This window comes from Parus major, chromosome 18, assembly GCF_001522545.3.
Source record: "Parus major isolate Abel chromosome 18, Parus_major1.1, whole genome shotgun sequence".
Lineage (NCBI taxonomy): Eukaryota > Metazoa > Chordata > Aves > Passeriformes > Paridae > Parus > Parus major.
The window spans coordinates 1058073-1070615 of NC_031786.1; the positions used below are offsets into that span (position 1 = coordinate 1058073).

Consider the following 12543-nt stretch of genomic DNA (forward strand, 5'->3'; position numbering starts at 1 on the left):
GCGGGGGGCGGCGCCGGCCGGGGGCGGCACCGAGGAGCCCTTCGGGGGACACCGGGAGGTGGCTCAGGGAGCGCCGGAGCAGCCGGAGCAGCAGCACCCCGTGCCCGAGGCGGGGGGCTCCCCGCTGCCCCCCACTGTGGAGGAGGAGGAGGAAGACGAGGAGGAAGAAGAGGAGGAGGAGGAGGAAGGCGACAGCGATGGCTCGGAGCCAGAGGGCAGCTGCGATGAGGAGGAGGAGGAGGAGGAGGAGGAGGATGGTGACATCCCCAGCGGGCACCAAAGCTGCTCGGGTGGGCTGGAGGCGCTGATCGCCGCCGGCATCGACCTGGGGGAGCTGCCGGCGCTGGAGGAACCCGAGGAGCCCCCCCCGGCCCCCCCTTCGCCTGCCCCCCACCCCTCAGGGATCCCCGGCATCGCCCTGCTCAGCGAACTCGCCGATCTGGAGCTGCGCCGGCGCCGCTGTGACCTGGCCAGGGAAGGTGGGTGGCACCCGGTGCCCCCAGATGTCCCCAGAATGTCCTGGTGACTCCCAAGCACCCTCCAGTGCCCTTTGTCCTGTGGGGATGGGGGGCTCCCTGCCGTGCCGTGCCATGCCGTGCCATGCCGTGCCCAGGGCTCGGCTCCAGCGCTGGCTCCAGGCAGGCGCCGGGATTTCCTCCCAGCTCGGCTTCCCCAGGGAATCCCGGAGGCCCCAGCGGGGATGGCTGCACAGCCTGGCTCATCCCCAGCCCTGCGGGCAGGAGGGAGGGAGCGGGGTGGGGGATCCCGTGCTGGGGTTCAGGTGGGGACAGCACGGGGCGAGGGGGTGGCTGTGGGGTCCCCCTCCCCATGGAGGGATGGGCACAGGGTTGGCTGTGGCCAGATGGGGCACATCACCATGGCCCTCCCAGCCGGGGGTCTGCTCCTCTGCCCCCCAGCCCCCCAGGAGCCAGTGCAGGGCTCCGGGATGTCCGTCTTTCCTGACCCGCTGCCGTCCCCACAGGTGAGGATGAGGAGCTGCTGGCCTTCAACCTGCAGAACCTGGCCACGGTGGCGGCCGCCTGGTCGCTGGTGGAGGCGGCAGGGCGGGAGGGCAGCCCCCCCGCGCTCAGCCCCCTGCCCGTGTCCCCCCCGCCCCGCGCCCGCGTCCCCCGGCGCAAATACACCTGGACCCCCAAGACCAAGGCCGTGAGTGTCTCCTGGAGGGCGTGGGAAGAGCTGTGCCCGGTCTCAGCCCTGCCTTTGAGGCCGCTGGCACTGCCGGCTGTGCCCAAAGCCCCCCTGGCCCCCCAGGTGTGCCCTCTGAAGGCGGCCATGGAGCAGCTGAACACGCAGGAGGTGGAGGTGCGGATGCGCCTGGCCGAGCTCCAGCGCCGCTACAAGGAGAAGCAGCGGGAGCTGGTGAGGCTGCAGCGGCGCCACGACCACGAGTACGTCCCTGTCACTGTCCCCGTCCTCATCCTGAGCCCGGGGGAATCGGGGCAGCCTTGATAGCTGTCCGTGCAGTGAGTGTGGGGCTGGCCTTGGCCTGGGGGGCTCTGCTGACCGTGCCCCCGTTTCCCAGGCGTGATGAGAGCTCCCGCAGCCCGGCACGGCGAGGGCCGGGGCGGCCGAGGAAGAGGAAACACTCCAGTGCCCTGGGCAGGGCTGAGAGCCGCAAGGTCAAGTGAGTGACTGGTGCCGCGTGTCCCCCCTTGGCCCGGGGGAAAAAAATTAATCTGCAGGTTTTATGTCACAAAACGTTAGTGAGAGAGGGGAGGGAGGGGAGGAGGGAGACGGCAGTGCGGGAGCCAGCCAGGCCCGGGTCTGGATCCTTCTGGGGGATGCAGGATGAAGCTGAGGGGGTGTGGGATCCCCCCGAGGGGCCCTGGGGACACCGTGCCCACACCGTGCCCCCCCAGGGCGGTGAAGACCAGCCTGTCCCTGCTGTGTGCTGAGCTGCGGGGGGACCCCGAGCCCCAGAAGAAGAGGAGCAAACTGGCGGGGGGGACCTTCGGCAGCCTCCAGAGCTCCCCGGTGAGTCCCACGGGATCTGGGGGGTGTGTTCTACCCCCAGCCCCCCCTGAGTCCCCCCCAGTGTGGGGTGCTCTGCCCTGTGTGGTGACTGATGGGGTGTCACAGCTGAAGCAGAAGGTGAAGGGCAAGGGGCTGCCCCCCGGGCTCAGCCCCTTCCGCCGGAGGGACCCCAACCCCGGTGCCCGCATCCAGAAGAAGCTGAACCGGCCCAAGGGCTCCAAGGGCTCCAAGTACCAGGGGCAGGACCCCGGTCCCCGGCAGCCCCCCCACTTCAGAGGCAAGGCGGGCACAGGGATGGGGTGCGGGGCTGGGATGGGGGTGAGGGCTCTGGGATGGGAGTGATGGGGATGAGGTGAGAATGGGGTACGGGGGCAGGATGGGGATCTGGTTGTGAGGTGGTGGGGTATGGGGAACGGGGATGTGAGGCTGGGGTTGGGGTTCTGGGGTCTGGCACGGGACTGGGGCTTCAGGGTTGAAGCTGGGGGTGCAGCCATGGGTCTGGGGGGGCAGGACAGATGTGGGGGGTGGATCATGGCCTCAATTCACCCCGTTCTTCACTGGGGGTGCAGGGCCCACCCTGTGTGCAGGAGTCCCTCACCGCTGTCCTCTCGCCTTGCAGACGAGCCTGAGGGTGACACGGACAGCGAGGAGGGGGACGAGGAGCCGGGGCTGTCACTGGCCGCGGGGCCCGTGGCTGTGCTGGGGCCATCCCCGTCCTCCGTGGTGAAGATGGAGGCCAACGAGAAGGCCAAGAAGAAAAAGGAAAGGCAGGGGCTGCTAGGTAATGGGATTTACCCTGGGAATACCGACGGGGACAGGGGCAAGGACCCCAGGGGGCACCTGCTGGGACTGGGTGGGAAACCGTGAGGTGCTCCAAGCTGGGACCCCCATGGGGTGCCCTGAGCCCCCCTGGGGTGCCCTGACCCCTCTCCCCACCAGGTCCCTGCCGCCTGGGCAGCCCCGAGGGGGAGGTGAAGATCAAGCGGCGGCCGGTGAAGCCGGGGGGAGCCGGGAAGCTGGAGAAGGTGCCGGGCCGGCGGAAGGCGGGGGGCTGCCCCGAGGGCAGCAAGAAGAAAATGAAAGCCAAGGCCAAGGAGAGCCTGCGGCCCCCAGCCCCCGGCGGCCCCAGCCCCCCGGGACCCCCCAGCAGCCTCTTTGGGGGCACCGACCCCCGGCTGTTGGGGCCGCGGGACGAGGGGGCTCGGCTGGGAGAGAGGGGCAAGAAGGGCACCCGCAAGAGCAAAGGGCTGCAGGCGGCCCTCAGGGTGAGTCAAGGCTGGCATGGGGACACCCCTGGGCTCGGGGACACGGAGATGTGGCATCTGCATGGGCTGGGGCCACCAGTGGCACCAGGGAATGCAGGGGGTTGCACTGGGGTTGCAGTGAGATGTGGGTGCAGGTTTTTGGGAGTGGTTGTGGGGCACTGATGGAACACTGTGGGGTGCAGAGGGATGGGGGCAGGTTTGGCACAGGTGCTGGTGGAGCTGAGGGGACACCAGTGCAGGGACTGGGGTGGTGGGAGGCACTGGTGAGCCCTGGGGGTGCTGGGGTCACACAGAGGGGTCATTGGCCGGCCCTGACCTCCCCGTGCAGCGCAAGAACGGAGCGCTCTCGCTGGCCCTCTCCCCCCGGAGCGCCAAAACCATCCTGAGCAAGGGCAAGAAACTGGCCAAGGTCAAAAGCAAAGTGGCCACCAAACAGGTGAGACCCGCAGGGGGTGCTCCCCACCCTGGCACGGTCCCCTTTGCCCCCCACCCACCCCAAGCCTCTTCCTGCAGTGCAAAGGCCGGGCTGTCAGCAAACTCCTGGAGAGCTTCACCGTGGAGGACGACTTCGACTTCGATGACAACAGCAGCTTCTCGGAGGAGGAGGAGGAGCTGGGGGGCTGCCTGGCAGGGGGGGCACGCGGGGGGGTGCCCCACGCCTGCGCCATCCAGAAGGAGGATCTGCGGGATGGGCTGCACATCCTCATCCCCAAGGAGGACAGCCTGCTGTACGCCGGCAGCGTGCGCACCATCCAGCCCCCCGACATGTGAGTGGAGCCTCCCGGGGGGATCCAGGCATCTGGGGGGGGTCTCAGCCATCTGAGGGGGGCACCAAGGTGGGTGCTGAACGCTTTCTGTGCCCCCTTCCCAGCTACAGCATCATCATCGAGGGTGAGCGGGGGAACCGGCAGCACATCTACTCGCAGGAGCAGCTGCTGCAGGAGGCGGTGAGTGGGGGGCAGTCGGGATCGGGGTCAGGGAGGGGGTCCCGGACCCCACAAAGCTTCACCCGCTGCTTCCCGCAGGTCCTCGACATCCGGCCGCAGTCACGCCGGAGCCTTCCACCCGGCACCCGCGTCTGCGCCTACTGGAGCCAGAAATCCCGCTGCCTGTATCCGGGGAATGTGGTGCGAGGTGAGGCCGGGTGGGCTCGGCTGGGGGGGTGGGCGGTGCCGGGGGTGTCGTGCCCGTCCCAACAGCCCCCCTGTGCCGCAGGATCCTCCAGCGATGAGGAGGAGGAGGACGCCGAGGCCGTGCTGGTGGAGTTCGATGACGGGGACACGGGACACATCGCTGTGTCCAACATCCGCCTGCTGCCCCCTGACTTCAAGATCCAATGTGAGGGGTTGGGGTGGGATCACGGGATTTGGGGGGCTGTGGGGGGAGCACGGGGCCGCCCTGACCCCCAGCTCTGTGCAGGCACCGAGCCCTCCCCGGCACTGTTGGTGTCCAGCTCCTGCCGGCGAGCAAAGCGGGCGTGTGGCGACGTGGGCACCCCTGGGGCGCTGCCCCCCACGCTCTGCCCCGACCACGGCCCCCAGCCCCCCCGGAATTCCGGCAGGAAGGCGGCCAGCAAGGAGAAAAGTGGTATGGAGGGGAAGGAGCAGGATCCCCTGATGGGCTGGGGTGGGGGGAATGGTGTTGGGATGGGGAAAGGCACGGGGATGCGAGAAGGAGTGTTTGGGATGGGGGAAGGATACTGGGATGTGGGGAAGTGTGCTGGGGTGCATGGAAAGATGCTGGAATGTAGGCAGGGGAATGGATTCATGGAATCAGGGTGCTGGGGTGCAAGGATGGGGTTAAGGGGAATATTGGGGTGCAGAGAAAGGTGAGGAGCTGGGGTTGGAGGAAGGGGTGGCACAATGCGGGTGGGATCAGCTCCAGAGCATCCCTCTCTCCCTGCTCCTGCGGACCCCTGAGCGCTGTGTTCCGCAGGCAAAGCCGTGGAGGGGCTGTCGGGGGGCCGGGGGCCGGCGCTGGCTGACACCGCGGCCGGGCGGCGCGGAGGGTCCCTGCTCAGCTGGGCCGCCGTGGCACAGACCAAGCGGAAGGCGGCGAACAAGGGCTCGGCCGTGCTCCAGAACCTGTTCCAGGTTAACGGCAGCACCAAGAAGCTGCGGGCCAAGGAGACCCTCTTCCCTCTGCACCACCACCACCACCACCTCACCGCCCCCGTCTTCGGCAACGCCTTCGGTGCCGACTCCTTCGGCCGCATCGCCAGCTCCTACGGCTCTTTCGGTGCCGGTGCCGGGCTGGTGCTGCCGGCGGCCCAGAAGCTCCTGCGCTCCAAGAAAGCCGAGCGGCTGGAGGCCGAGGTGGGCAGGAGCGGGCGCAGGAAGGCGGCGGGCAGCGAGTTCCTGGTCAAGCTGGACCACGAAGGGGTGACGTCCCCCAAGAACAAGACGTGCAAGGCGCTGCTGTTGGCCGAGAAGGATTTTGGGGCCAGGCTGGAGCGGCCGCTGGGCAGCCACGGCTACGGACACGCTGGCCTGGGCGGCCGGGAGCGCAGGGGCCGCGCGGCCGCACACCCGCTGCCCGTGGGGCTGGCGCTGCGCAAGTACTCGGGGCACGGGGACTTCGCCCTGAACTGCGACAGCGACTGCCACAGCTCCTACTCGGACATGGACGAGGACGAGGACGCGGGCGGGCTCAGCGCCGACGTCCCCTCGCGCTTCATGACGCGTCTTTCCGTGTCCTCCTCTTCCTCGGGCTCCTCCACCTCGTCCAGCTCCGGCTCCATCTCCACGTCCAGCCTGTGCTCCTCGGACAATGAGGATTCCTCCTACAGCTCGGAGGACGAGGACTCGGCGCTGCTGCTGCAGACCTGCCTGTCGCACCCGGTGCCGGCGCTGCTGGCGCAGCCGGACGCGCTGCGGCCCAAGGGCGCCGCGCCCCAGCGCTGCTTCCTGTCCAAGGCGGCTGCTGCCGGCCCCAAGGCCAAGCTCAAGCGCAAGGATCCCCTCAGCTTCGCCAAAGCCAAAGAGTTCTCCCGGCGGCAGCGCCTGCCCTCGGTGGAAAACCGGCCAAAGATCTCCGCCTTCCTGCCTGCGCGCCAGCTCTGGAGGTGGTCGGGGAACCCCACGCAGGTAAAGAACGGCACGGCACAGCCGGCACCCGGCTCCAGGCACAGCCGGCACCCGGCTCCTGGCACAGCCGGCACCCGGCTCGTGGCACAGCCGGCACCCGCCATGGGCGCCCACCTGGGCACGGTTTGGGATAGAGGGAGTCAAGTGCCGCGTGCTCAGGGCAGAGCCCTGGGTGCTCGGGGCGCTGGGGACAGCGGCTGTGACACGTGGGTGCCCTGTGCAGGGTGCTGGTGGCGCTGGCACCTAAGTCCTGCTGGCTGCAGGATGGGGGAGGGTGCTGGTGGCACCAGCTGTGAGGGTGGTGATGCCACCAGCTGTGTCCCTTGAGCTGGCAGCGCTGGTGACAGCAGCCGTGTCTGTCATTCTGCGAGCCCCCCGCCCTGGCACCGCTCTCCACGTCCCCCTGGCGGTGTCCCCACGGCAGCGGGGCGGGTTTGGGGGTCCCCACGGCAGCCCTGAGCCCGTGTCCCCTCCCCAGCGGCGCGGCATGAAGGGCAAGGCGCGGAAGCTGTTCTACAAGGCCATCGTGCGGGGCAAGGAGACGCTGCGCGTGGGCGACTGCGCCGTGTTCCTGTCGGCCGGGCGGCCCAACCTGCCCTACATCGGCCGCATCGAGAGCATGTGGGAGTCCTGGGCCAGCAACATGGTGGTCAAGGTCAAGTGGTTCTACCACCCCGAGGAGACCAAGCTGGGCAAGCGCCAGAGCGACGGCAAGGTGAGGGCAGGGCTGGCTCCGGGGGCAGGGAGCCATGTGCCAGATCAGGGAGCCGTGTGCTGCGTCATGTGGCCACACATCGTGTCAAGTAGCCATGTAACACCTCAGGTAGCCACGTGTTGAGCCGTGTATCATCACCAGGGAGCCATGAGGTAGCCACATACCAGGGTAGGTAGCCACATACCATTTCTGGTACACGTGTGCTGTCAGGTAGCCATGCACCATTCCAGGTGGCCATGTCCCAGAGCAGGTGGTCCTGTCACTGGCCAGGTGGCCCTGTCCCATACCAGGCAGCCATATCACAGAGCAGGTCGCCATATCCCACAGCAGGTAGCCATATCCCACAGCAGGTGGCCATATCCCGTGGCAGGTAGCCATATCCCGCGGCAGGTAGCCATATCCCACAGCAGGTGGCCATATCCCACAGCAGGTAGCCATATCCCAGAGCAGGTGGCTATATCCCAGAGCAGGTAGCCATATCCCAGAGCAGGTGGCTATATCCCAGAGCAGGTAGCCATATCCCACAGCAGGTGGCCATATCCCAGAGCAGGTAGCCATATCCCAGAGCAGGTAGCCATATCCCGCGGCAGGTAGCCATATCCCGCGGCAGGCAGCCACGTTCCAGCCCCAGCAGCGGCAGTGACGGCGCCTTGTCCCCGCAGAACGCGCTGTACCAGTCGTGCCACGAGGACGAGAACGACGTGCAGACCATCTCGCACAAGTGCCAGGTGGTGGGGCGGGAGCACTACGAGCAGCTGACGCGCGGCCGCCGCTGCCAGGACCGCCAGGACCTCTATTACCTGGCAGGCACCTACGACCCCACCACGGGGCGCCTGGTGACCGCCGACGGGGTGCCCATCCTGTGCTGACCCCTGGGGTGCCCATCCTATGCTGACCCCTGGGGTGCCCATCCTGTGCTGACCCCCGGGGTGCCCACCCTGTGCTGACCCCCGGGGTGCCCACCCTGTGCTGACCCCGCCCTGCTCTTATGCAAAGGGTGACATTTGGGGACATTGGGGGCACATCAGGGGACGTGGTGGGGGAGGGGGGCTCCCCTACAAGCCATAACTTTCCCTAGTACCTCTGACTGTTTGCCAGCAGGTGAAGCAGAAATCAGGTGTGTTGTTCTATTTATTTTGCCTGTAAATATTGTATTTCTTCCGGGAAGTTTTATGGAAAAGCGAGAAAGGAAAAAAAAAAAAAAATAACCCCGACAACTACAACAACAACAACAAAAAAAAAAAGACAAAAAAATGATGAAAAAAAAATCACAAAAAAAATAATAATAATCCTCGGGGAAGGGGGCAGGGTGGGGGGCGTTTCAGTGCACTGTGTCCCCCAGCCTGGGGGGACGGGGACAGCGGGGAGCGCTGTACAGAGGGGGCCAGGGCGGGGGGCTCGGCCCCGGGCGGGGGGCCCAGCGCCGCCGTCCCCAGTGCAATAGTGGGGTGACCGCGGGGGGGACACCCCGGGGGGACCACGGGGACCCCGCGGGGCCGGCGGACGCTGGCCCGTCCCGCCGCCGCTGCCTGGAAAATATGTACAGGGGCTTTTCCAGTGTAAACACTAAAATACAAAACAAAACAAAAAAAATCCCATAAAACAGGATTAAAAATAAAAAAAATAACCCAAAAGGACAAAAAAAAAAAAAAAGGAGCAAAGGGTTAAACAAAGGTTTTATGAGCCGCCATTCCTGTAAAGGCCTTTTACTATGGAACTTTTTTATGGATAACTTGGCTTATGAATAAATATATGAACCGTTGCTGGTGCTGGCTCCGCTCTTGGCTCTGCCTCAGTTTCCCTTGTGCTGCAACCACCTCTGGAACCCCCAGTTATGGATCAGGGATGGAACAGGGATGTAGGCATGGATCAGTGGTCAATCAGGCATCAGTCAGGGATCCAGGAGTGCATCAAGGATGGATCTGGGATGGATCAGGGATACAGGGATGGATCAGGAATGGATCCGGGATGGATCCGGGATGGATCAGGGATGGATCAGGAATGGATCCGGGATGGATCAGGAATGGATCTGGGATGGATCAGGGATGGATCAGGAATGGATCCGGGATGGATCTGGGATGGATCAGGAATGGATCAGGGGTCAATCAGGGATGGATCAGGAATGGATCCGGAATGGATCAGGGCTGGATCAGGAATGGATCCGGGATGGATCAGGAATGGATCAAGAATGGATCAGGAATGGATCCGGGATGGATCAGGGCTGGATCACTCGGGGCCTGATCCCCGCTCCCCACGTGGGCTCAGACGGACGGGCAGAGCTCCCTCGCCATTGGTCGAGCCTCCGCCAATCAGCGGTGGCCGAGCCGGCAGCCGGGCTCCCATTGGCTGTCGGGGCGCGCTTTTGTTCTCGGCGCGGGCGCGCGCCGTCAAAGCCCGCCCCCGGCCGCCAGGGGGCGCTGAGGGCGGGGCGAGCCCGCGCGCGGGGCCGTGCTGCCCCCTGGCGGCCGCGCTGCGACACAGCGCCAAACACCGAGGGGACAGAGGGACACCGGGGGGACAGAGGGACACGGAGGGGATAGAGGGACACGGGAGGGACAGAGGGACACGGGAGGGACAGAGGGACACGGGAGGGGAATATTTGGGGGACATGGAAGGAGATGGACAGACGGACACAGGCTCAGCAGAACAGGACAGATGGGCAAGTGGAAGGACAAGAGCTGCGTGCTGGGAAGGACAGACAAACGGACAAGGACACGGCTGGAGGGTGACCAGACAGGTTGGCAAAGGGATGGAAGGGTGGCTGGACAGACGGGTGGACACAGAATGGGACAGACGGACGGGCACCAGGAGCAGTGGACAGATGGAGGCAGGGAGGGATGGACAGCTGGACAGACAGACTGACGCAGGGAGCGATGGATGGTGAGCCAGGCAAGTGCGGGGCTGGGCAGACAGACGGATGGACAGATGGGTGCAGGGAGGAATGGACAGCTGGATGGACAGATGGATGGAAGGCCAGACAGACGGACTCGGGGATGGCGGGTGCAGAGCAGTTGGAGGGGACAGATGGACGGCTGGACAGGTGCAGGGTGGGATGGACAGAGGGACAGCTGCAGTTGAGTGTAGGTGCCAGAGGCTGCGGAGGGCCTGACGCCCCCAGCGCTGCCTAGCTGGGACTGTGGGGACCCCACAGCCCTGGGCTGGCCCTGGCAGAGGGGATAGTGGCACCAAGGGGCTCACAGCCCCCCCGGCCAGCTGCTGCTGTGCCCACGGGCACCTGTCACCCACTGGCCTGGGGACACCAGCCCCAGGGCTTGGGGTGGCCCCAAAGGAAATGCCACCCATCCCAACACCCATCCCAAGACCCAGGGCCCTTCAGGATCCGACCCAGTGATGGATGAGGGGTAGGAAGAGCTGGAGACCCCCCCTCAGGTGGGGGCAGCAGTCCCTGGAGCCCAGGAGAAAATCCAGCCCATGGAACATGGCTCTGACCCCAAACCACCTCATTTTAGCCCAAAAACCCCACCCCAGCTTCCTGGGGAAGCTCCCACCCACTCTCCCCCCCACCTCACCACATACAAATCCAACTGGAGTTACTGCAGCTTTTTACCATTTTATTTTCCTTACACAATGAAGTGTTGTTGGGCGTTACAATTTCTCAACTTTTCGGATGATTTTTAAACAAATTTTGGTTCTTTTGTTTGTTTTTCCTACCGTCACGTGAGAACATTAAGGCAACGTACAAAAAAAAAAAAAAAAGAAAAACAAAAGAAAAAAAAAATCTGACATAAATTAAAACAATGCAGAAATTTACAGGTGTAAATGCAGAGTTTCAGCAACTCAAGAGCTGAGGAAGTCGAGCCCCGTGGTGGATCAGGGGGAGGAGGAGGAAGATGAGGAGGGGTGTAAGGCTCGGATGCGATATGTTGTTTTTTTTTTCCCAACCTTGCTAGAAACGGTGAAAAAAAAAAATTCTCAATGGACTCCTACCAGCCTCTACAGGAAACCTGGAATATTCCACACGGGATGTACGGACACGTCTGGCTCCAAATACCCTGTACAGAGCAGCCCCGGGGCCGCTGTCAGTGTGGGGGGCCCTGGGATGGGGAAATCCCGGGATTGGGGAGCCCCGGGAAGCCGATCCGTACAGGGTAAGAGCTCAGGGCCCGGCTAACTCGGCTACAAGGTCTAATCAAGTGACAGCGTGCCCATCCGCGTGTCTAACATCAGGTACAGACTTCCCAAGGGCAGGATTCTTTTGGAAGAAGGCTTATTCCAGTTGCAGGAGGCTGGCATGAGGTGTATGGATGCCTGGGCACACCTCCCGGGCGTGAGGCGGCGGCGGGGCCCGCAGTCCGTTTAGAAGCATTTACGGTGCACGATGGAGGGGCCGGACTCGTCGTACTCCTGCTTGCTGATCCACATCTGCTGGAAGGTGGAGAGGGACGCCAGGATGGAGCCGCCGATCCACACGGAGTACTTGCGCTCGGGCGGGGCGATGATCTGCGGGAGGAGAGAGCGGGGTCAGAGCGCTTCCAGCCTCCCCCGTGCCCACCCCGCCCTGCCCACGGAGCCCTGCCCACCTTGATCTTCATGGTGCTGGGGGCCAGCGCCGTGATCTCCTTCTGCATGCGGTCGGCGATGCCCGGGTACATGGTGGTGCCCCCGGACAGCACGGTGTTGGCGTACAGGTCCTTCCTGATGTCCACGTCGCACTTCATGATGGAGTTGAAGGTGGTCTCGTGGATGCCGCAGGATTCCATGCCTGGGAGGAGAGGGATGCGGGTTCATCAGCTGAGCGAGCTCATTAATGCCACCCAGGACCCTGTAACGGCCCCACCCCACACCTACCCAGGAAGGAAGGCTGGAAAAGCGCCTCTGGACACCGGAACCTCTCGTTGCCGATGGTGATGACCTGCCCGTCGGGCAGCTCGTAGCTCTTCTCCAGCGAGGAGGAGGAGGCGGCCGTGGCCATCTCCTGCTCGAAGTCCAGCGCCACGTAGCACAGCTTCTCCTTGATGTCGCGCACGATCTCGCGCTCGGCCGTGGTGGTGAAGCTGTAGCCCCTCTCTGTCAGGATCTTCATGAGGTAGTCGGTGAGGTCACGGCCGGCCAGGTCCAGACGCAGGATGGCGTGGGGCAGAGCGTAACCCTCGTAGATGGGCACGGTGTGGGTGACACCGTCCCCGGAGTCCATTACAATCCCTGTGGTACGGCCGGAGGCGTAGAGGGACAGCACGGCCTGGATGGCCACGTACATGGCCGGGGTGTTGAAGGTCTCAAACATGATCTGCAAGGAGGAGAAGAGTCAGTGAGCAGCGAGCCCCAAGCTGGGTGTGTGCACTCGTGTTAGAACACACATGCTGCATGCAGAGCAACCCCGGTGTGTGAAGGGAAAGCCAAAGGATGCAGGCAGAAACACAAATGAAAGAACCTGAGGCGTCAGGGGAGAAATGCCAGGAGAACAGAACCCTGAAAATGTCGGGAGAAACAAAAAAAAAAAAAAAAAAAAAAAAAAAAAAAA

The 12543-nt window shown here is 64.4% G+C and overlaps 2 protein-coding genes across 2 annotated transcripts in view; one reads left to right on the forward strand and one right to left on the reverse strand.

Moving 5' to 3' along the window:
• The window catches only part of BAHCC1 (BAH domain and coiled-coil containing 1), a 22683-nt gene extending 13860 nt beyond the window's left edge, over positions 1-8823 (forward strand). Inside the window, exons 11-27 of the mRNA XM_015645334.1 lie at positions 5-479; positions 983-1167; positions 1273-1409; positions 1544-1645; positions 1881-1995; positions 2101-2272; positions 2615-2776; positions 2935-3260; positions 3589-3696; positions 3774-4027; positions 4132-4207; positions 4286-4394; positions 4476-4598; positions 4680-4847; positions 5196-6346; positions 6825-7061; positions 7724-8823. Of these exons, the coding sequence (XP_015500820.1) occupies positions 5-479; positions 983-1167; positions 1273-1409; positions 1544-1645; positions 1881-1995; positions 2101-2272; positions 2615-2776; positions 2935-3260; positions 3589-3696; positions 3774-4027; positions 4132-4207; positions 4286-4394; positions 4476-4598; positions 4680-4847; positions 5196-6346; positions 6825-7061; positions 7724-7930 (4107 nt within the window). The 3' untranslated portion in view covers positions 7931-8823. The remainder of the gene's footprint in view (positions 1-4; positions 480-982; positions 1168-1272; positions 1410-1543; positions 1646-1880; positions 1996-2100; positions 2273-2614; positions 2777-2934; positions 3261-3588; positions 3697-3773; positions 4028-4131; positions 4208-4285; positions 4395-4475; positions 4599-4679; positions 4848-5195; positions 6347-6824; positions 7062-7723) is intronic.
• Positions 8824-10612: 1789 nt separating this feature from the next.
• Positions 10613-12543, reverse strand: part of ACTG1 (actin gamma 1) — a 3116-nt gene continuing 1185 nt past the window's right edge. Inside the window, exons 4-6 of the mRNA XM_015645719.2 lie at positions 11871-12309; positions 11603-11784; positions 10613-11522 (exon numbers count right to left, since the gene is read on the reverse strand). Of these exons, the coding sequence (XP_015501205.1) occupies positions 11379-11522; positions 11603-11784; positions 11871-12309 (765 nt within the window). The 3' untranslated portion in view covers positions 10613-11378. The remainder of the gene's footprint in view (positions 11523-11602; positions 11785-11870; positions 12310-12543) is intronic.